At 45.3% G+C, this 24,046-nt stretch overlaps 1 protein-coding gene across 4 annotated transcripts in view; it reads left to right on the forward strand.

Annotated features, from left to right (window-relative positions):
• The window catches only part of ARHGEF28 (Rho guanine nucleotide exchange factor 28), a 277,359-nt gene that overhangs the window by 172,731 nt on the left and 80,582 nt on the right, over positions 1-24,046 (forward strand). For 3 of the 4 annotated variants that reach the window (XM_029057848.1, XM_029057863.2, XM_029057856.2), the window contains 2 exons: positions 21,615-21,742; positions 23,167-23,438. In XM_029057848.1, coding sequence (XP_028913681.1) covers positions 21,615-21,742; positions 23,167-23,438 — 400 coding nt within the window. Of the gene's footprint in view, positions 1-6,515; positions 6,649-21,614; positions 21,743-23,166; positions 23,439-24,046 lie in introns of those variants that run through there. The other variant, XM_007658520.4, reaches the window with a different exon arrangement.

The raw sequence follows: 24,046 nt of genomic DNA on the forward strand, positions 1-24,046 counted from the left end.
CAAATCCAACAAAGCAGCATGGCCTAGTGGAAAGATCCCAGGCCTGGGTGTCAGGGGATCTGGGTTCTAATCCCGGGTCCACCACGTGCCTGCTCTGTGACCGTAGGCAACTCGCTTAACTTTTAGAGGCCTCAGTTTCCTCTTCTGTAAAATGGATATTCCATACCTGCCCTACTTCCCCCTTAGACTGAGAAGCCCATATAGAACAGAGACTGTGTCCAACCTGATTATCCTGTATCTGCTCTTGCACATAGTATAGTAAGTGCTAAACCAATACCACATTTTTTCTTCTTATTAATCTCTTCAACCACCTACTGTGGTTAAGCGATTTTCCTGAGGTCACAGAGCAGGGAAGTGGTGAACTGGGATTAGAACCAAGGGCCCGTGGTGCCCAGGCTTGGGTTAATAATAACAATAATAATAATAATAATTATGATATTTAAGTGCTTACTGTGTTCCAGGGACTGTATTAAGTGCTAGGATGGATACAAGCAATTTGGGTTGGACACAGTCCCTGTCCCACATTGGGCTCACAATCTCAATCCCCATTTTACAGATGAGATAACTGAGGCACAGAGAAGTGACGTGACTTGCCCAAGGTCACACAGCAGACAAGTGGCAAAGCTGGGATTAGAACCCATGCCCTTATGACTCCCAGGCCCATTCAGTTCTTTCCACTAGGCCATGTGGCTTCAAGGGATTTGCTTCATCTTTCAATCAGCCCCAGAGCAACAAAGAGCACTGTTGGCCTGCTCTTTATCCCATGTGGAGCTGAAAGTTCAAATGAGTCTCTTCGCCAAGGCTCTGTTTTGGAAATTCAGTTGTGCTAGGGCAATCATCCTTCATGGCCTGGAGCTTTAGTTCAGCAGCTTGGAAGTTGGGGGAGTTGATAGATAGTTGAGGCAGCCCTCTGCAATCACCTCCCCAACCCAACCCACAGGACCTTCACTGGTGGAGCCAGCTGCCAGCCCCATTGGGATGACTCTGCCAGCCAGTGGGTTGAAGGCCTTGAGGCAGAGATGTGGCTTTATGTACCAGGCACTATACTAAGCACTGGGAGCGATGCAAGCTAATTAGGTTGGACATGGTCCATGTCCCACATAAGGCTCACAGTCTTAATCCCCATCTACAATGCATGTTCTCCCTCCTACTTACTCTGTGAGCCCCATGTGGGAGCGCCATATAATCCGATATGGGATTACTCTGTATTTATCCCAGTGCTTAGTACAGTGCTTGGCATATAGTAAACACTTAACCAAAACCACCATTATTACTGTTATTATTGTTGAGCTCTACTTGCGGGGCTGTTCAAGGCACATGTCCTGTAACCCCCTTTAAGAATGTCTTCACCCCTGCGATCTAGTTCTCCTAGAAATGTATGTGATTCCTACTTGATCTAGGAGAAACTGGACTTGCATTTGATTCCTTCTCCCTTTCCAACCTCTCTGGGGGCGTTTGGGAATGGCCAGCATCCTCCATACCATCTTTCAGGTGGAGAAACAAGGAAAAGAAGTCAAATAGGCTATGGGCACACGGCCATAGTTCATTTCATGGAACTTGGCACTGACCCTACAATTCTTCTTTTTAATCTCCTCAACCACCTACTGTGGTTAAGTGACTTGCCTGAGGTCACAGAGCAGCCAAATGGTGGAACTGGGAATAGAACCAAGGTTCCCTCATGCCCAGGCCTGGGTTCTTTCTACTAGACTATGCTGCTTCATTGGATTTGCTTCAACTTGCAAAGCAACAAAGAGCACTTTTGGTCAACTCATCGCTTCAAATCCAGTCACCTTGCTCTACGAACTGAACAGCGGATCAGCTTTCCTCCCATGATGATGCTTAGCTCCCAGAGTGTTTGGCTCCGATTTCTCTAGTGGTATTTTTTTTATGGTATCTGTTAAAGTTTTTATTATGTACCAGGCACTGTACTAAGCACTGGGGTAGATACGAGCTAATTGGGTTGGACACGTTTCATCCACTTGGGGCTCTCAGTCTTAATCCCCACTTTTACAGATGAGCTAGCTGAGGTCCAAAGAAGTTGAGTAACTTGCCCAAGGTCACACAGCAGATAAGTGACAGAGGTGGGATTAGAACCCAGTTTCTTTTGAATCCCAGGCCCATCCTCTAGGCCATTCTGCTTCTCACGCTGCTAAGGTTCAGAAGCAGAGGAACTCCCGGGGTTGGGGGGCCAATAATAATTTCCTCAGTGAGTAGAAGGCCACAGAACTCCTCGGTGGCATCCCAAGGCCTACTTGGTGGGAGGAGTTGGCAGCTAAACCCACACCAAGCAGCACCAAAGATCGGGGTGTGTTTTTTTTACTCCCATTCTAATTACCTCATCTGTAAAATACTATGAGCTCCATGTAGGTCACGGGTCCAACCTGATTAGGTTGGGTCTACCACAGTGCTTAGTACAGTCCCCGTAAGCGGACGTGCACGCCTACACACATGCAAAAAAAAACCCCTCAAACTCTAAGCTGAGCCTACAAAACAGTTGCTGGCAGAATATGGCGTTTTTGGCTGGAAAGTCAGGAGGGCCTGTGAAGGGAAAGTCCTTGTTGGAGGGAGCTTTTTTTTTAAAAAAACAAAAGGTATTTTTTAAATACATACTATGTGGCAGGCACTGTACTAAGCACTGGGCTAGATAAAATGGGGTAGATATACTACTGATGTAATAATGTTGTATTTGTTAAGTGCTTACTATGTGCCGAACACTGTCCTAAGCACTCTTGTTTTGTTTTGTTGTTTGTAAGTCCTCTTGTTTCTTGTTTTGTTTTGTTGTTTGTCTGCCCCCGTCTAGACTGTGAGCCCATTGGGTACGGATTGTCTCTATTTGTTGCCGAACTGTATTTTCCAAGCACTTAGTACAGTGTTCTGCGCACAGAAAGTGCTCAATAAATTCGATTGAATGAATGAATTAAAGCTAATCAAGTTGGACACAGTCCATGTCCCACACAGGGCTCACAGTCTTAATCCCTATTTTACAGATGAGGTAATTTAGGCACAGAGAAGTTAAGTAACTTCTCCAAGGTCACAGAGCAGACAGGTGGCAGCGGAGCCATGATTAGAATCCAGGTCCTTCTGACTCCCAGGCCCATGCTGCTTCTCTACAGTTGAGCTTTCACACAGAGCTGTGACAGTTTATTGCATACAAAGGTACTTGAGACTTAGTACAAGTAATTTTAAAGCCTGCAGACCTCCCCTCTTCAGTCTCTCCTCTCCTGTCGTGTCCTATTACCAGTCACCAGTATAGCTTCCCCTTCCCTTTCAAAAGCTACCATTTGCCTTGAAGAATATTGCCTCAAATTCCTATTTCATAGTCTTGTGCTTAACCCAGATAGTATCTTTCAATCCTGAAAGCTATACCACAGCTACCCAGCAGAAATAGTGGGATTTTTAGACTCCATTCTGGGTCTTCCTGTTAAAAATAACTGGCATAAATCTATATGTATTAGTGTAACTACATGGTTACCAGTATAAATATATAATGCACTGAATTATTTTTGCTCAGTGCCCCTGATTTCAGGACCTGGTGTCACTTTTCCTTAGACAAAGAATAAACAAGGTAAGGAAAATTAGGATTTAGAGCAGAAATGATTCTTCTTTAAGTTGACTATAAATCTGTCAAAGGTTGGAGTAGTGGTTTACATAGTTTTCATTTTTCAGGAATTCAAAATAAACTGAATTCTTTGAAGAGAAAGGTTCACTTGGACAAACCTGTGGGATCCTTCCAAACCTAGTAAGGAATTACAATAATAATTAGGGAATTTATTTTGTGTTTGCTACCTGCTAAGATTATGATTATGAATTATGGAATTGAACACGGTCCCTGTTCTGCATGGAGCTCATGATCTATTTTATCCCTATTTATCCTCATTTTACAGATGGGGAAACTGAGGTCTGGAGTGTTTGTTTCTCACTGAATCTTGTTCTCATTTTCCTCTCTGCTGAACTCTTGCTCACATCCTCCCTCCTGCCTGTAACTCTCTCCCTCTTCACATTCAGCAAGCTACTACTCTCCCCATTTCAAGTCACACTAAAATCTCATTTCCTCCAGAAAGCCTTCCCTGACTAATTTCTCATTTCCCCTTCCTACTTCCCCTCCTTACTGCCACTTCAGCACTTCCTGGTCACCTAAGCACTCGGGAACTCAATCCCACCCCACCCAACTACACTAATGTTTACATTTTTAGACTCTTGCTTCCTCCATCCCTATAATTTATTTTAGTATCTGTCTCCCCTGATATACTGTAGGCTGCTTGAGGGAAAGTATGGTGTCTGCTAACACTATTATACACTCCAAAGAACATAATACAGTACTCTGTGCAGTAGGTGCTCAGTAAATACTACTGATTCATTGACTAAGTGACTTGCCCAAGTTCACTCTGCAGGCCAGTAGCAGAGCTGAGACTTGAGCCCGACTCCTGACTTTTTTTAATAGTATTTCATTCATTCAATCATTCAGTCATATTTATTGAGCGCTTACTGTGTGTAGAGAACTGTACTAAGTGCTTGGAAAGTACAATTAAGCAACAAGTAGAGACAATCCTTACTCAACAATGGGCTCATAGTTTTGTTAAGCACTTACTTTGTGCCAGGCACTGTATTAAGTGTTGGGGATCAGCATAGCCTAGTGGATAGAGAAATGGGCCTGGGAGTCAGAAGGGTCTGAGTTCTAATCCCAGCTCTGCTACATGTCTACTGTGTGACTTTAGGCAAGTCACCTAACTTCTCTTTGTCTTAATTACCTCATCTGTAAAATGGGGATTAAGACTGTGAGCCCTATGAGGGACAGGGACAGAGTCCAACCTGATTAGCTTGTATCTACCCCACTGCTTGAATAATGCTTGACTCATAGTAAGTGCTTCAGAAATGCCATCATCATCATCCAAACGATTCAGATTGGACATACATGGGGCTCAATCCCCATTTTATAGATGTGGCAACTGAGGCCCAGAGAAGTTAAATGACTTGCCCAAGGTCATTCAGCAGACAAGTGGCAGAGCTGGGATTTGAACTCAGGTTTTTTTTTTTTTTTTACTCCCAGGCCTGTCCTATGTCCACTAGGCCACACTGCTTCCCAGTCTTCTCTGGATGAGGCCCCCACAGTCTGGAACACCTGGGGGTATGGAATGTAAACAAGCTCAACTGTCACAGCTATTTTGAGCCAGGCTACCTTCTATGTTCTTGCACCTCCAGTTTGTAGACCTCACAAGATTACTAAAAATGGCATACTCAAAACTCATCTGAGAAACCCGGCTCTAATCCTGTCTCCACCACTTGTTGGCTCTGTGACCATGGACAAATCTCTTAACTTGCTTGGGCCTCACTTCCCTCATCTGTAAAATGGGGCTTAAGACTGTGAACCCCACATGGGACATGGACTGTGTCCAACCTGATTAGCTTGTATCTACCCTAGCACTTAGTTCAGTGACTGGCACTTAGTAAGTGTTTAACAAATACTATAGACCTCCCCACCACTCCCCGCCAAAAATAAAAAAAAGAAAAAACAACCAGAGTGAGCTGTTTGCCCTGTAGGACCCTAAGAGACCCACACTTGAGCCACTTTTTAGGCTGGGGAGGTTATGTGGGTTTTTGTGGTGAAAAAGAATGTTGGGTCAGGGGGTAATGAGTTCCTCCTGAATACTAATTAAGGGTGAGTTGTACAGAGAATCTGTGTAAGAATGGAGAATTTGTTGTCAATTAGTCACTGGCTGTATTGTTAGGGTGCTTGGAGGTTAGCGGGGACTGTAAAGGTGCCAGGAGCAGAAAATCCTTGTGCATGCCAGTCCAAGTTGGTGCCGGGCTGCAGATGAAAACGCCGATCAGACTAAGTATTTGAGGAAGGGACCTATCTCCAGTAAGATGAAGACTGCCTTTTAGCACCTGGAATCCTGTGGCTCGTCGAGGTTTGGAGAATCAGGGAGCTGGGGCACTGCAGAATCCAAGTCTGTCGAGATTGCCAGGCCCGAGGGGAGGCAGGATGGTCCTGGGGTATCTTCAGCCCGGCCATGCGGTTACTTCTCATCAGCTTGTCCATCAGACGTGAGTGGGGCCAGACCCTTGAAACTGAAACCCACTGTGGCTTGAAGTTCTCTTCAGGACTTGATGAGAAGTCACAGGGCCGACACAGAAGCAAACGCCAATGTCTCCATGCTTTGTAGCCCAGAGTCACCGGCTTACTCTCCGAGCCACCTTCTTTGCCCCTATTCGTTTCCATTTCCAGCCAAACGAAAAGGTGAGTTAATGATTCATCCACTCCCGCTGACCTCTCGATTAACTGGACCTCGATGCATCAGCTCAACTTGTGGCTCCCTTTTTTTTTAAAAAAGAAAAAACTTCCCTGGTTTGGCTTTAATATTTACAGCCGGCTCTGCCTACATGCCTGGTTGCCCGAAGGGAGCAAAACATTTACTGCTGCTCCCTCCCCTGGGTTCGTGAGCTATTTGATCCTGCCCTGTTCGTGCCGTGACTTTGCATCCCGCTTAGACTTGGCTGGCTTTGGAACGCAGCAAAGCGCTGTCTGAGTTCTGCTGTCTGCTCTGTGGCTTTGAACCGAAAGGATGGACTCAGACTCAGACTCCCCCTTTAACTACTCCTGGCCTTCCTTTCCTAAGATGAAGATTCGAAGACGGGCATCCAAACAAGGTAGACCCAGTTGCCTTTTTAAAAACCAGACTCTTTAATCGCGCGTCCTCTTTTTCCTTGTCTTTAGCAGGCTGGTTTGGGACCGATCACAGATTTAGATGTAGCCTAGCAGAGCTCTCTGCAAATAAATACCTCTGAAGTGTGTTCTCTCCCCTGCCCACTGGTATTTGTATTGTATTCTCTCAAGTACAGTGCTTTGCATACAGTAAGGGCACAGTAAATAAGATTGCTCTTGGCTGGTTGGCTCCCTTACATTCCGGAGACTTGATTCCATTCAGAAGTGGGTGTCTAGGGTTATAGAGTTTCAATATTTCAGGCCGTTGTTTGGTTTGCCTAGGGCAAAGATGCAAGGGAATAACTTGAGAGCAAGAGTGTGTGTGTGTGTGTGTGTGTGTCCCCACCTAGGAACTGGACCTCTGCTATGTTTTAATTTTCAGAGTAAATTGGTATTTACCCTGTGTGTCAAAGTAAGTTAAGTTTTCTGGTTTATCCCTTTGGGGAATCTTTCAAATATCTTGTGAGGACAGGATTGAACATAAATTTCAAGAAGAATGACTGGTGAGATCCAAAGAATGTGCCAATGTGTTAAAAATTTCCCCCTCAGTACGTAGTTACCAAGTAGGAGAAAGAAAACAGAACAGGGGAAAACCCTGCTATCTTGTAGGAAAGCCAGTGGCTGGGTTCAGGTGCACAATTCCCCCCATTAAATACAATCCACCTTTGTTGTGCAACCGTCCTTGGAAACCGCACAGGAGGTGGTGGTGGAGAAGGGGAAGGTTCTATGAATGCTGTCTAATGTGGCTGGTGTGTGCTGTGAGGCAGATCTGTAGCCCACTGAGTTAGATCTGAGGGGCAGCAGATTGCTCATTACATTAGGTGTCCATAGGGAAGTAGCTGCCTGTATTACATTAGGGGTCATAATCGGAGCAGCCCGAAGGAGAGGCTGAAGGATGAGGGGAAATACTAAACTATCTCATCCTCTAGAATGTAATCTCCCTGTGGGCAGCGATTGTGTCTATCAACTCTGTTGTAATGTACTCTCCTAAGTGCTTAATACAGTACTTTGCACCTAGTAAGTGCTCTATATGTCCCATTGATTGATTGATTGAAAATACTTCTTGTTTCTCCATGCAGCTGAGAGTTTCTTCTACCTGAAGGTAGTGTGTTGGGGAAAGGGAGGAGGGCCTTGCAGGAGAAATTGGTGATTACAAAAGGCCCGCTGTAGGTTAGAAAAAGTGTTTGGTAAAGTGAGCCGTAGTCCCATGCCAAAGTTTTATCTCCCTATTAGAGTGTTTATGGCCAAATTTCTTGCTCCTTTCACTGATTCAGTGAGAGTTCCTTAGAGTGGTTCTAGGGGAGAATTGGCCTTTGTGGTGGCCATAGGAGATCAACGTTGCCATATGAGCGAGTGAAATAGAGAGCATCTTCCCCCCCACCTGTGGGCTCCCTTACCTTATAGGGAACCCATTTTATCATTTTCTAGGCATTTACATTGTACCCTATGAGGGGATGAGGTGAACAGGGGAAATGTGAACCAACTCTGTACTATGGTACTCTCCCAAGTGCTAAGTACAGTGCTCTGCACACAGTAAGCACTTAAGAAATGCCACTGATGATGATGTGAAGTGGGCCCTGCCATCTCTCCGCTTTGAGCAGTTGGGCCTGGGCCAAAATTGAAGAAACATCCGGTTGAGCCTAATAACCCCCTTGGAAAATAGGAGGTGAGAAATGGTGGGATTGGCTGGGCCTGTGAGTCCCAGAGAGCAGTGGGTTCTGTTCTCAATCCTTGCAGGCCTGAGAGAAATAAGTGGCATGCAAAGAGACCAGGCTAGTGGTAGGCACTGGCTTGAGAAAAGAGCCTCTTCCAGTCTCCCTTCTTCACACTGTCAGGGAAGGAAGGCCGGGAGAAAGAGCCAAGGGACTTATTGTGGAATGGTCGAAAGCAATCTCAGGACTATCTGGTTCCAACAGCCTGCCGAAGTATCAGAAAAATTCACTTATCTAAGGCCAAGTACAATTACTCTCAATTATCCCGGGTAATGGGGGCCCAGGGAAGTGTGAGTGAATGAAACCCACAGATAACCCAAAACGCTTTTATGAACCAGGAGCTCCTACTGTCTCTCCCTCCCATCCTTTCACCAGATCTGCTAAGCAAGTAGCAAAAAGGACTGGTTTGAGTTTCGTCCTCTTACTTGCCCGCCACTCCCTTTTAGAGGGAGAAGACTGGGTGACCCATCCCCTAAGAGTTGACTACTGAGAATCAGGGTCAGAATTTCCCAATCCAACCCTTTGGAGCCTCTCCGCCTGCCCTTTCTTCCTTGGACTTGATTCTAGCGACAGTAGTAGCAGTAACAGTATTTTTTGGGCATCCAGTCAATCAATCAGTAGTATTTATTGAACGCCTACTTTGCACAGGGCACTGCATTAAGCTCTTGGAAGAGTAAAGTATAAGAGTTGGTAGATACATTCCCTGCCCAGAAGGAGCTTACAGTTTAGAAAGGAGCTTAGAGTCTGGCTTACATTTTCCACTGTGCAATATACTGTATTAAGTGCTTGGATAGCCCTCTATGCTATAAGCTCCAACTCCTAGATTGGTAGCTCCTACCTGTAGACTGTGAGCTCCTTATAGGCAGGGGACATGTCTGCCCACTCTGTTGTACTCTCACAAGCGCTTACCACAGTGCTCTGCACACAGCGCTCCATAAATACCATCGATTGAGTGATTGGAAGTACAAAACAGTGAGGTGACATGCTGTCTGCCTACAAGGAGCTGATACTCGGACAGACAGGCTGTCTTGGGAAACGACGCGAGTTATGTTAGAGCTGAGCGGATGGAGAGAAAGTCGAGACCTGGGATGAGGAGAAAGATTAAACTCCCCTTTTCTGAGGAAGGTGGTTCCAGAGGAGGAAACTGGAAGTCAAGCAAAAGGAAAGCAGAGCTCGGCTGTTGGATGGGACCAGGATTGGACACTCTCCCTCCCCCAGGTCAATGGACTCTGCTCAATAAGATTTATAAAGCCAAATGACCAGGGTGTTGAACTGAAGATTTCAGATCACCATGAGGAGGGTTGACTGGAGCACAAAGCCCCAGAAAATGCCTTCTGGGGTAGGTCAACTGCTCAGTCCTGCAGAATCAAGTCAAATTTCTGATTTGGATTCAGTTTCTTTTCAAATCCAACCTCTCTGCTCTTCTCGGATCCTGCTCAGGTGTTGACCCGGACTTCATCTCCTCCCAGAAGGCTCCTAGGATGACATACACCTTAGTAGCGATTCTGTAATTTCATTTTAGTGAAATCCCTACTGTTAAAGAAAGTCAGACTCTCCACACCTCAGGTCCTAAGAATAAAAGGAAGGACAATGTTTCTCAACAGGGGAAAGGCAGGTGTCAGGAGGGAGGAGTAAGATGGGATTTTCATGAAATAACTAGAGAGGTAGTGTATTCTGGTGGAAAGAGCACTGGCCTGGGAAACAGGAGACCCAAATTCTAGTCGGGACTCTTCCACTGACCTGCTATGAGACCTTGGGCAAATAAATCACTTTGGACTCCAGTTCTCTCATCTGTAAAATGGGGAAATATTTCCCTCTTAGATTGTGAGTCATATGTGAGTAAGGAACTGTGTCTGATCTGATTGCCTTGTGTCTACCCCAGTGTGGACTCGTCAAGGAATAAGGGCTTAATGAATACTATAATTTTTATTTTAATTATTATTATGAATAGAAATAAAAGGTAGAGTGCACAGCACCTAGAGGAAGTTGGGGTTTCCAATAAATATTTCCTTAAGGCCCTCTAAGACACCCCCTTCCACAGCGCCGCTGTCCCTTGTTGTGTGTCAGGGGCTGGCAACCAAAGGTTAATGATTGGAGCAAGACGGAGTCAGGGCCGTTCCACTCGGAAGCCTCAAGGAATGCCAGGATTTTTACTTTGTTTGTTTCACTAGGGACTACAACCAAATGGCTTTCCACTATTCATTGAGCAAGGAAGGCGGAGGACCCCAGCCAGATTGTGTCCTAGTTTCCAGTGATGTTAATTTTAATTCTCAAATGCAAATTTAGGCAAATGAGCACCACCTAGAATTAGTTGACAAAGAGCCTGCTGGTTCTCTCACTGCCTTCCTTCCTTTGTGCAGTTGATTCTCTTCTCACCTCCTGTTCTCTTTCCAGCTGACCCCACGTTAGTGCCTCTGATAATGTAAAGTTGAGGAAAGTGTCGATTTGTCTCTTGTGGCATAGTTTGTCTCCAGCTGCCGAAACATGGCACTAAGCAAAGATGCACGAGCTAGAGGTTGAATAGCTCCCTAAGACTGGAACTTGGACAGTTTTCCCAGTAGGGTCCGAGTTCTAATCCCAGCTCTGCCACATGTCTGCTGTGTGACTTTAGGCAAGGCACCTAACTTCTCTTTGCCTCGATTACCTCATCTGTAAAATGGGGATTAAGACTGGGAGCCCCATGAGGTACGGGGACAGAGTCCAACCTGATTAGCTTGTATTTACCCCTACCGCTTAGAATAGTGCTTGACTCATAGTAAGTGCTGAGCAAAGACACACGAGCTAGAGGATGAATTGCTCCATAAGACTGGAACTAGGACATTTTTCCACCCTTCAAGGAACCTCCCCACCCACTGCCCCCCCAGAGGCAAAAGGCTTGGGGAAGCCATAAAAGTTCTCCTTCCTGCCTCTCATCCCATCCCAAAAGCCAAGGTTGCTTCAGCCCAGTTCCACTGTTGTTTCATCTTGCCACATCGTCTTGGCCAAATCTGTCCTCAAGAGGCCAGCTGGCCCATTCTCCTGCCTCCTCCAAGCATTTGCATGACTAAACCCCTCCGGACTGAAGGTTGTTTATCGTTTTCTTAAAGCTTTGCAGAGACTACTACATCAGCCTCTTCTCTGACCTCCCTGCCTTCTATCTCTTCACTCTTCAGTCCATACTTCACTTTGCTGCCCAGATCATTTTTCTAAAAAAAAGTTCAGTCCACATCTTTTCTCCCCTCAAAAGCCTGTAATGGCCACCTGCCCATCCCCACATCAAATGGAAAATCTCTTTACCATCGACTTTAAGTCACTCAGTCAGCTCACCCCCCTCCTACCTTACCTCATTCATTTCCTACTACAATCCAGCCCGCACACTTTAGCTCCTCTATTGCCAACTTTGTCACTGAACCTCAGTCTCATCTGTCTCACTTCTGCTTGCTCACATCCTTGGAACTCTCCCCCTCTTCATATTTGACAGACCACCACTCACCTCCTCTTCAAAACTCTACTAAAATCATAGCTCCTCCAGGAGGACTTTGCTAGCAACCCCTCATTCCTCTCCCTGCCTCCGTTCCCAACTTGCCCTCCTCTGTGTTGCCTGTTCTCTCGAGTCTGTACCCCTTAAGCACTTTGATACCCCTCCCCCAGCCCCACAAAACTTACATACATATCCTTATACTCTGTCATTTCTCCTATAGTAACTGATTTTAATGTCTGTCACCCGCTCGTCGTTGGCAGGGATTTTGTCTACCAACTCTATTTTGTCGTACTCTCCCAAGTGCTTAGTTCAGGCCTCTGCAGGTAATAAAGACTCAATAAAATACCATTGATTGATTGATAGATGGAACTTTCCAACCCTCACATCGATAACCTAGACCAGTTTTCTAGTACCAAGACAATGAAGAAGGTTTAGATTACAGGGATGGAGACAGTGGATTTTGGTCCTGACTACACTACTGATTGACTAGGATGAGATGACAAATCTAAGAGTCCTGAGCGTCTTGGGTCAGAACCTGGAGGCAGGGTGGTGGCAGCAATCTGGGGTTGAGAGGTAGAGTCAGGAGAGGCAGCCAGAGGGCTGCCCTGGGAGGAGAGTTTGAAGGGCCAGTGAGAGTCATGGCCTTTGGCCTCCCACTCTCCACCCCCCCAGGAATGCTCCTTGGCATTCTCAAGAGTAGCAAGAAAGAAAATGGGGCTGAAATTCCTCACACATTTCCAGGGAATTCTGAGAATCAACAGTCTTGCTCTGCAAGGGGACAGCTTTCCTCCTTACCCTCCACCTCACCATTCTCTCCATGACGTTTGACATGGTGGATTCTTATCAATCAATGAGGTCTTATTGAGAACAGAGACTGTACGCAGTGCTTAGGAGAGACAAATGGAGTTAAGACATGGTCTTCCTTAGCCTGAAAAATGTTACCCTGATTTTATTGGTGGGAGGGGGGAGAGAGAGACTTTCCTTAGCTGATAGTTCCCAATTTTTCATATTAGACTTTTTTAAATGATATTTGCTATGTGCTTACTATGTGTCAAATGCTGCTCTAAGTGCTGGGATAGTTATAGATTAATTGGGTCCAGCACAGACCCTGCCCTGCATGGAGGTCGTAGTCTAAGTAGGAGGGAGAGCAGGTATTGAATCCCCATTTTACATTTGAGGAAACTGAGGCACAGAGAAGTTAAGTGACTGGCCCAAGGTCACACAGCAAGCAATTGGCAGAGCAGGATTAGAACCTAGGTCCTTTGACTCCAGGCCCAACCTCTTTCCAGTAGGCCATGCTGTTTCCCCACACTGCTTGACCAGAAGTGTGTGGTTACTGTGGCCCTGAAAACTGATCAAATAGTCAATCAGTAGTATTGATCGACCTCTTATGAGCATAACATTCTTTCCCTAGAGAGGAAGAATGGAATAGTAGTTTAAATGGTAAATCTGATCCTTGATCCTAATGTATTTTTTGCCATTTTTCCCCAACTGCCTCATTCATTTGCTTCTTGGGAAGGGCAGCCTGGTCCAGCCAAGCTCTCCCTCTTTGGCTATGTTAATTTAATTTGATTTGTGATGAAGCTCAAAAACAAGATAAATGATGCCCCAGTGTCAGGTTGGTTGGGAGGATTCATTTCTTCAGTCGTATTTATTGAGCGCTAACTTTGTGCATAGCACTGTATTAAGCGCTTGGGAGAATACAGTATAACAACAAAACAGACACATTTCCTGCCCACAATGAGCTTACAGTCTAAAGGGTTAGTAGCATTTCATTATGAGCTATCTGAGTCAGTTCCCTTTAAGCTTCTGTTTTTTAAAAGGGTCTTTTTTATGGTGTTTGTTAAGTGCTTACTATGTGCTGGGTGCTGTTCTAAGTGCTGGGGAAGATACTAGATACAGCTAATTGGATTGGACACAGTCCATGTCCCCCATGGCGTTCTCAGTCTAAATCTCCATTTTACATGAGGTGACTGAGGCACAGAGAAGTGAAGTGACTTCCCCAAGGTCACACAGCAGACAAGTGGTAGATCTGGGATTAGAAACCAGGTCATTCTGACTCCCAGGCCTGGGCTCTATCCACTAGACCATGCTATTTCTCATTTCTATTCATGTCATTTGTATGCTCAGGGAGTTGGGGATTTCTAAAAGTGCTCTCTTCTGTGGGGTGTTGAGGGGTTTGCCAACTGTCTTGAATTCCCAGTGGAGAAGGAGCAGCTGATACACATCGAGGACCTTGAGGCTTGGAAGGTGCTAACTATGTCAGCCCGGTGGTGACATGAGAAGTTCAAAGTCTTGGTTATTAGCGGTAATAGCAGGAGTGGGAGCAACTGTGTCACTGGAGCTTGCTGAATCTTGCTATCTTTATGTCTGGTATTTTTCTGTATTTACCAATGAAAAAGGTTTTTATTTTTTTTGAATGACTCTATGGAGTTGGGCTTTGTGTTGGCCCTAGATTACCTTGATCACTTTGGCTGGGGAAATCTTGTCCCGGAGAAATGTTACTCCCACTAGCTCACCATCGGTTTATGTCCCATTAGATTTTAAACTTCTTGAGGGCAGGGACTGAAGGCCCTGCTTCTTTTGCACTCACCCAAGCAGTTAGTATGGTAGTTTGCACTCAGATGTGCAGTAAATATCATTGATTGATTGATTGATTCCCACTGGAAAAAAAATCCTGATAGGCTCCCCTTTTTTTCCCTCTGGCATTGAGCTATTCAGAGCAGATTTTTTTTGAAACGTGTCAGGTTCTATGGGAAGCAGCATGGCCTATTAAAAAAAAACATGGGCCGGCGAGTGGGAGGTCCTAGGTTCTAATTCCGGCTCTGTCATTTGCCTGCTCTGTGACCTTGGGCAAAGTCACTTAACTTCTCCATGCCTCAGTTTCCTTATCTGTAAAACGGGGATAAGATCCGTGCTTTTCCTCCCTCTTAGAATGTGGGTCAAGAACTGTATCTGATCTGCATATACTGTGTCAGTATACAGTAAGCACTTAAATATCGCAGGTGTCATTTATTAGTCCTGTAGACTATAAAGCTCCTCTAGACTGTAAGCTTGTTCTGAGCAGAGAATGTGTCGATTTTTGTGCTGTACTCTCCCAAGAGCTTAGTACAGTGCTCTGCACACATCAAGTGCTCAATAAATTGAATGAATGAATATTAGGGAGAGCTTCACTTTCTTCCAAATTTATGCCTTTTGAGATTGTCCCAGAATGCCTTGCAGTGTGGTTAGGGGTCTCCCTTCAATTTTCTTGCAAATCCTTTATGAAAAGTGATCTACTTTAAGCTGCAGAGAACTTCTGCCAAAGGGACTGTTGACTGGATATAATCTTGGGGAAATGTACTAAGTCCACTGACTGTCTTCCCTCTCTAGGGATAGCCAGAATAGTGATCTTCACATGTTTCAAAATCCTTGTTCTTGACCAAAAAAAACAAAACATTGGGTACTGGCACTCAGGAAGGAGACATTGTATTGCTGAAATAGAGCCTCACCCTAGCCTCTTTTACTGGAAAAACAAAACAAAACCTCTTTTTATAAAGTATCTTCCTTTTTGGCCAGAAGGTAAACTGGATTTGATTTTTGAAGTAGCATCTTCATTCGCTCGTTGAATTCATTCAGTAGTATTTACTGAAAACCTGCTGTGTACAGAGTGATTTCCTGGGTAGCTGCTGAGTGTCAAGCACTACCCTAAACACTGAGATGATAGGCGCACAGGAGCCAGGATGTCTGAGAGCTCATCCCAGCTCTGCAGCTGGCTTGCAGTGTGGCTTTGGGCAAGTCCCTTAACCACTCTGCGCCTCACTTTGTCTGTAAAATGAGGATGAGATACCTGCTGTCCTTACCTCATTGGTTGTGAACTTCCTGTGAGGAAGGGGGACTCAGATTCTAAATCTTCCCTGACTCTTCGCACAGCGTTTAGTGCCTAGTAAGTGCTTAATAAATACCATCGTTATAATAGGTAACAGGAAGAGAGTATAGGGAGAGGAGTCACTGACCTTGTTTGCCCCTGCGGCCCTTGGGGTCAGGGTTAGGTTCAAGTGGGGAATGCGGGTGTAAATGGGGGTGGTCCCGGAAGGTCTGCCTAGAGCCATCTCACTGTGATCCCCTGAGCGCTGCAGGGGGCCCCTGCTTCATCATTCCAGCGACAGGCTCCACAGGAAGCCCCCTCCCACCCCTCCCCGGGGGGTGGCCAACGCCATCCTGGAGGACTTTGACCGGAGCGACTCCTTCCTTTAGCTGGGCCCTCCGCTCTCCCCACATCGTTTTCCTAGTCGCCTGCCTCTCTGATCTGTTCCGCCTCCTCCCTATCCTTCCTCATTCCTTTCCTCCTGGCTGCTCTTTGGTATTGCAAGCCGGCCCAGGACTGCTGCTACTCAGTCCTTGAAAGTGCCAGCAGCACCTAGTTGGTCTGTGACTTTCCTGGAAGAAGGGTGGGGCTAGTAATGAGAGTAGCAATTGTATTTAAGTGCTTACTGTGTGCCAAACCCTATACTAAGTGCTGGGGTTGCTACAATATAAATGAATCAAACACAGTCCCATTCCCACTTAGGGTAATTAACAGTAATAATAATAGTAATAATAATAATGAACTGTGGTATTTAAGCACTTTGTGCCAGTCACTGTACTAAGGTAGAGAGCTTAGGTGGATACAAACAAATCATGTTGGACACAGTCCCTGTCCCACACGGACCTCACAGTCTTAATTCTCATTTTACAGATGAGGGACCTGAGGCATAATGAAGTGACTTGCCCAAGGCCACACAGCAGTCAAGTGGCAGAGCCGGGATTAAAATGCATGACCTTCTGACTCCCAGTCCCGTGCTCTATTCACTACGCCATTCTGCTTGCACTGGTCTCAGTCTGATGGGCAGGGAGAACAGATATCTCATCTGCATTTTTATGTGAGGAAACTGAGGCCCTGAGAAGTTAAATGACTTGCACAAGGCCAGCCAGCAGGCAAGGGTGGATCTGGGTTTGGAACCCAACTCCTCTGACTCCCAGGCCCATGCTCTATTCACTAGACCACACTGCTTCAACAAGGAGAGGGTCAGGGTCAGCAGGATGGTCAACGGGAGAGACAGCTGCCCCAGGAGGGGGCTGCCAGAGGGAGCAGTGGGAAGAAGCAGCCTAGCCCAGTGGATAGAGCCCTGGCCTGGGAGTCAGAAGGACCTGGGTTCCAATTCTGGCTCTGCCACTTGTCTGCTGTGTGACCTTGGGTAATTCACTTCACTTCTCTGGGAAGTAGTTACCTCATCTGTAAAATGGGGTTAAGACTGTGAGACCTATGTGGGAAGGAACTGTATCTAATCCAGCATTTAGTACAGTGCCTGGCACATAGTAGGTGCTTAACAAATGCCACAATTATTATTATTGTGATTATTATTGTTAAGTAGGACAGCCTTACCAACACAGAGAGGATTTCCTGACAGTTGGGAGATTGCATTTATCCCTTGTATTGCAGTTGTTATGTCCTTGATCCAGGTTCAGGTGGCCTAATGCAGTGCATTCAGTAGAGCACCGTTATGTGGAAGTGTGTTACTGGCAGCCACCCCAGGGTGGGGCTGGCAAAGTTTCTCCTACCTTAGGGTGGCCAGGGGTATGAGGGCACTGAAAGCGGCCCTGGGAAAGGCCCAGGCTTCTCAAGCTCCTGCCTCTTCTTCAGCGACCTCTACACTTGAGCCATGCACTCATTCCAACACAAGGGCGGGATGGGCCTTTCCACCTGGGCCTCTGTTTCCTGTTCTGCTGCCTCTCTCCATTCCCCTGCTGTTCATCAATAATAATAATAATAATAATAATGATAATTGTGGTATTTGTTAAGCACTTACTATGTGCCAAGCGCTGGGGTAGATATGAGGTTATCAGGTTGGACACAGTCCCTGACCCCCATGGGACTCATGGTCTTAATCCCCATTTTACAGAGAAGTTAAGGGACTTGCCAAGGTCACACAGCAGAGATGTGGTAGAGCCTGGATTAGAACCCACATCCTCTGACTCCCTGGCCTAGGCTGTTTCCACTAGGCCATGCTGCTTCTCCAAATGGACTTGTATCAGGGACTCCCCCATCGAGAGCATCTTATGACTATTAGAGCGCAAGGGATGGGGGAAGTGAAAGCAGGAGGCTGATTCTATGCTATTGGGCTCTCCCAAGCACTTATTGTACTCTTCCAAGAGCTTAGTATAGTGTTCTCCACACAGTAAACTCTCAGCAAATACCATTGATCGAGAGCACCGTGTATCATGGACCCCCTCTCTGGAAAGCCTGCCACTGTGTTTCCTCCAGGCTTTTGGCATGGAGAAGCTGGCCCCAGCCCACCCTGTCCTATTGGGTGGGCTTCCTGTTTCTTGATTCCCCCCCACCCCCATGGGTTCCCGCAAAACAAACAGTGTTTCTAATTGTCTCTCCTTCCCCCATATCTCCCCTCCACCCCGGCCCCTCTTTGTATCTAATTCCTCACATTACATATTAACTCACTCTCTCATTGCTGGAGGTAATTCTGGCGAACAGCTTGACAGGCTTTATTGTGTCTTGAGAGAGGAATCTGGTAGCAGCTCAGGGCATGATGACGCTCTCGCTTTTATAGCTGCCATGGACAGGATGGGGTGATTTTTTTAAAATCACTTGATGCAAGCTTAGGCTTGATAAAAGTCACCTCCATCTTGCTAGGCTCTTTGTGTAGCAAGAAGTGGTATTCAGCCTTTGCAGATTTCCCACTTGTCTTTCAGATGGAATAATAGTTGCTAAAATCAACCTTTTACCATTCCCCTCCCTTTCGGAGATTGAAAAAAAGCCAGAAAGAAGCAGGAAAGATACTGGTGGTGGTAGTAGTGGTACTAATGCTATTTATTGAGTACCTACATAGTACTCTTAGTACTATAATGAGTGCTTGGACAGGACAAGAGGAACAAGATGTTCCCTGCACACAGGGAGCTTACATTCTGGGGGACATAGACTTAAAAAGATCAGATTCAATCAATCGATTGTATTTATTGAGCACTTACGGTGTGCAGAGCACTATATAAAGCACTAGGAGAGACAGTGTAACAGTGTTTATTATGGTACTTGCTAAGCACTTACTAATCGCCAGACACTGTGCTAACCACTGGAATAAATACAGCCTAATCAGATTGGTCGCAGGCAGTGCCCCACATGGGGCTCACAGAGCTTTTGTCCAACCTGGTGTTTAGCAAGTACAATTAACAAAAAATCCCCAATTTAGAGATGAGGTAACTGAGGCACAGTTAGATAAGTGACTTGCCCAAAATCACACAGGAGATGTGGTGGAGCCAGGTCCCTCTGGTTCCTAAGCCTGTTCTTTATCCATTAGGCCATGTTGCTTCTGTAGAATGTGTAGACATGTTCCCTGCCCACAGTGAGATTACAGTCTAGAAGGGGAGATAGACATTAATATGAATAAATTAATTATACCTCTTTTTTATATATAAATCAGTATAAATAACAGATAAATACCATGGGGCTGAGGGAGGGGTAAATAAAGGGTGAAAATCCAAGTTTGAGGGTGACCCAGGGAATGGGAGAAGAGGAAATGAAGGCTTAATTGGGAAAGGACACTTGAAGGAGATGTGCTTTGGCTTTGAAGGAAAGGAGAGTGATCATCTATCAGATATGAAGGAGGAGATAGGATTGAGGTACAGTGAGTAGGTTGGCATTAGAGGAGTGAAGTGTGTAGGCTGGGTTATAGCAGGAAATCAGAGAGGTGAAATAGGAGGGGGCAAGGTAATTGACTGCTTTATAGCCAGGTAAGGAGTTTCTGTTTGATGTGGAGGTGGGTGGGCAATCACTGGAGGTTCTTGAAGAGTGGGGAAAAATGGCCTGAATGGTTTGGTAGAGTGAAATATGGACTGGAGTGGGGAGAGACAGGAGGCAGGGAGGACAGCAAGGAGACTGTTAAAATAAATAAGGTGGGATAGGATAAATACTTGGATTAACTTGGTAGCAGTTTGAATGGAGAGGAAAGAGTGGATTTTAGTAATGTTGTGAAAGTTGAACCAATAGGATTTGGTGGCAGATTGAATATGTGAGTTGAATGAGAGATGAGTTGAGGAAAATGCCAAGGTTACAGGCTTGTGAGTCGGATAGGATGGTTGTGCTTGTCTACAATGATGAGAAAATCAGGAGGAGGACAGGATTCCCCTTACTTGTGGATTGTGAGCCCACCTTGTAGACTTTTCCCTAGCATCTACTAAAGGCAACTAGTACAGTGCTCTGCAACCATTAGGTACTGAACAAATGCTATTGGTGAATGGATGAATGAATATTGGTCCCGAACCATTAAAGTGGACAAGAGATGCTGGTGATCAAGGCAAAGTAGCAGGCTAGAAAAGCCAGAAAGCTCCCTATTCTATGACATTTACCTACTTTTCTAAAGTTGCCTTGGCCAGTCTATTAAATTCCTGGCCTTTTGAGGCCAAACCAGGACATAGGGTCAGCTTAGGTACTAAAAGAAGTCATCCAACAAACTTAAAAAAAAACAAACAGTTAAGTGGGAGTAGAGAACATCTGTCAGCACAGTAATTTTGTTCAATGTCCAAGGCAACATTTGTTGAGTCCTGTGTAACTTCTTAAAAATTATTTTTTAGGGTATTTGTTAAGCGCTTCCTGTGTGCCAGGCACCATATTAAAAGCAGGAGTAGATACAAGCTAATCAGGTTGGATGCAGTCCATGTCCCAGATGGGGCTCATGGTATTAATCCCCATTTTACAGATGAGGTAACAGGCACAGAGATGTGTCGTGACTTGCCCAAAGTTGTACAGCAGACAAGTGGCAGAGTTGGAATTTGAACCCAGTTCCTTCTGACTCACAGGCCTGTGCTCTATCAACTAGGCCATGCTGTTTCTCTATGGCCTTAGTGATAGAATTGTCTCATTTTTCCATTCAGTAAACCTCATTCTCTGGTCTGGTTTTGGAAATCTTCTCTTAGAAATATGCAAGAACTCCACATCCTGTTTTGGGCATCTGTGGTGCCAAGAGATATGGGACTTCTTCTTTGACATCATTATCCTCTCTGGCAGCTAGGCTGTGTCCAGTTTCCTGAGTCCCTCGATTATCTTGGCCTTGGAGAATATAGAGGCTGAATGCACTTATGTAGGTGATCACATTTATTATTCACTTGACTATATGCTGACCGTGTCCCTGTGATCCACGGGGAATGTGAGACCCCACCCCCAAGTGCTTAAGATTGTTCTTCACACTCAGTGGTGCTCAGTCTTAATGGTGTCTCCCATAAGAAACAATAAAAAGTCTTGTTCCTGAGTGAGAACCTTGAAGGAGGAGTTTATATACAGTACAGGTGGCTTGCACAGCACTGTTCTAAGCCTTAGGGAAAACTCAACAGAAGCATAAGACACATTTGCTTCCCAAAAGGAGCTTTTGCTCTAATGGAGGAAGACAGAAAAGCAAGTGTTTACAAATAATATAAATAATATAAATAAATGTTTGACTGTCCAGGTAATTAAGCATATGTGAGTGTAGGGGAGGGACCGGATAACCAGAGGAACACATAAGTGGTAGAGGTTGATAGGATGGTATATCCCAGGAGATGGGATTTAACTGGGGAATTGCTACATCTCAGGAAATGCTACAACTACTACATTTCCACCCAGGCACTTCAACCTGACACTGTACTGTTACTATTTCTCATAACAAAATGGAGAGAAGAAACGCTTGTAAGCTAGACAGGTGTGGGACTCTTAAATATATGCTTTTTTTTTCCCTAGAACGACACCACTCCTTTGATGTCCTCAAAAAATCTAGTCATCCACCAAACTTCCTTGCTACAACGAAACTTTCTGCCATGTTGAATGGAGGTGATGAAGTATATGCAAACTCTATGGTAGTGGATCAGGTAAGAATGGGGAAGCACAGGTTCCATTTCCATTTTTACAGGTTTACTACTGTGTATGGAGAAATGTAGGAAGCTTCCCAAATACAGAAGTGCTAACATTTTTCCCTCTTTGCCATTTTCCACAGTCACCCAGTACAGAGTTCTGCACTCATGGATTCTCAAGTAATATTGTTACATGACTTAGATTTTCACATTTGGTTTTCAGAATTGATTATTGCTTCCTCTGCATTCACAGGGGCTGAGATGGCTCTGCCATTATTGTACTTTTTAGAATTGTTAGAATCAATCAGTTAATCGTGTTTATTGAGCTCTTACTATGTGCAGAGCAGTGCACAAAGTGCTTAGGAGAGCACAGTATAATATAGTTGGTAGAAACGTTCCGTGCCTACAAGGAGCTTGCAGTCTAGAGAAATTATCTAGAATTTTCTGGCAAGATCTGTTGTTAGCCGGGTCCAATTTTGCTCCCTCAGAAAGAGTAAATCTCAACTTTAGTTCAGATTTAGTCTTTAGTTGGTCTCTCTGCTACATATACATAAATAAATCCAGATTGACTTTGGTGAAAATTTGAAGTCATCCTAGCTTGCAAAGAAAATGTCCACACAGTCCAGGCAGGATGGAAGGTTCTACTCCTCGGGTTGGACTGCAAGCTCATTGTGGGTAGAGAATGTGTCAGTCAGTTCCATTGTATTATACTCTCTCAAGGGCATAGTATTTATTTATATTAATGTCTGTCTCCCCCTAAAGACCATAAGCTCGTTATGGGAAGGTTCTGCTAATTATGTTGTGTTGCACTCTCCCAAGTGTGTAGTACAGTGCTCTGCATATAGTAAGCGCTCAGTAGATACCATTCATTAACTGATTACAGAAGCAGCATGGCTTCATGGAGAGAGCCCGGGCTTGGGAGTCAGAGGACCTGGGTTCTAATTCAGGCCCCTCCACTGATCTGTTGTGTGGCCTTGGGCAAGCCACTTAACTTGTCTGTGCCTCAGTTACCTCATCTGTAAAATGTGGATTAAAACTGTGAGCTCCAAATGGGACAACCTGATTACCTTGTATCTACCCCACCACTTAGAACAGTGCTTGGCATATAGTAAGAACTTAAATGCCATAATTATTATTATCATCACACACAGTAAGCTCTCAATAAATACCATTGATTGATTATTGGAAAACAGGGTCTCCTCCTGACTTAAAGGTTTGAGAGTCTCACCTACTGCAGGGGTTTGAATATTGGAAGATGGCAAAGCAAATGAGATTCTCCACGTTGTTTACTCTTGTGAACTCCAGGATATTAGCTATGAGTGCCGAAGCTTGTTTCTTTAAAAAATCTTCTCGTTCCCTTCCTTGCTTCCAAACAGAAGATAAAAATAGTGAAAATGGTGAAACTGCTATATGGTTATTGGCTCTTCTTTCTTCCTTGCCAGGTGGGTGATTTGGATATTAGTTACATTGATATGGGCGGTGTGGCCAGCACGGCTGGTCCAGAGTCCATGGACCCTGATCCAAGCTCAGCCCGTGGCTCCCCTGCCTCTCCCAAGGAGGTTTATATGCTAGAGGACAATAATCCAGTGGCCGCCATCGGGAGAGAGCGGCAGGCCTGCTGCCTGACACCTGGCAGCCGATGTGTGGTGGGCTCCCATCCCCCTTTCACTGCCAGTGGGGCTGAGCAGGACCAGAGCCACCTGAAGAAGAGAAGGTAAGAGGTGTCTGTTGGTCAAGGGGTCTGGTGGTTTGAAGAAAAATGTGTGAATCTGGCTTGCATCCAGGTTCCAAAATATGACCTAGTAGAGAGAGCCTGGACCTAGGAGTCAGAAAGACCTGGGTTCTAATTTCGGCTCCACCACGTCTGCTTTGGGACCTTGGGCAAGTGACTTAACTTCTCTGTGCCTGTTACCTCATCTATAAAATGGGGATTAAGACTGGGAGCCCCACGTGGGACAGAAAATGTGTCCAACCTGGTTAGCTTGTATGTACCCCAGCTCTTAGAACAACACTTGACACATAGTAAGTGCTTAACAAGTACCATCATCATCATCATCCGTGCTCACTGCCCAGTTCTGCCTCCCTCCCCACCCGTTGCTTCCCATGTTGCCCTATTAAGAGAATAGTCATCTTTGCTTGTAATAAAAAGAAAAACTTCCCTGAAAACTAAGCAAATAATGCGAAGCAAAAATGTAATTTATCTTGGGCTCATTGCCTGATTTCCTTAGGGACAGGCCTTATTTCTGGCCTGAGGAAGTGAGCTAAATTGCAGTACTGACCAGTGATGCTGGGCCAATGCTAAATGATAGAGCAGCTCCTGAC

This window comes from Ornithorhynchus anatinus, chromosome 1, assembly GCF_004115215.2.
Source record: "Ornithorhynchus anatinus isolate Pmale09 chromosome 1, mOrnAna1.pri.v4, whole genome shotgun sequence".
In the NCBI taxonomy this organism is placed as follows: domain Eukaryota; kingdom Metazoa; phylum Chordata; class Mammalia; order Monotremata; family Ornithorhynchidae; genus Ornithorhynchus; species Ornithorhynchus anatinus.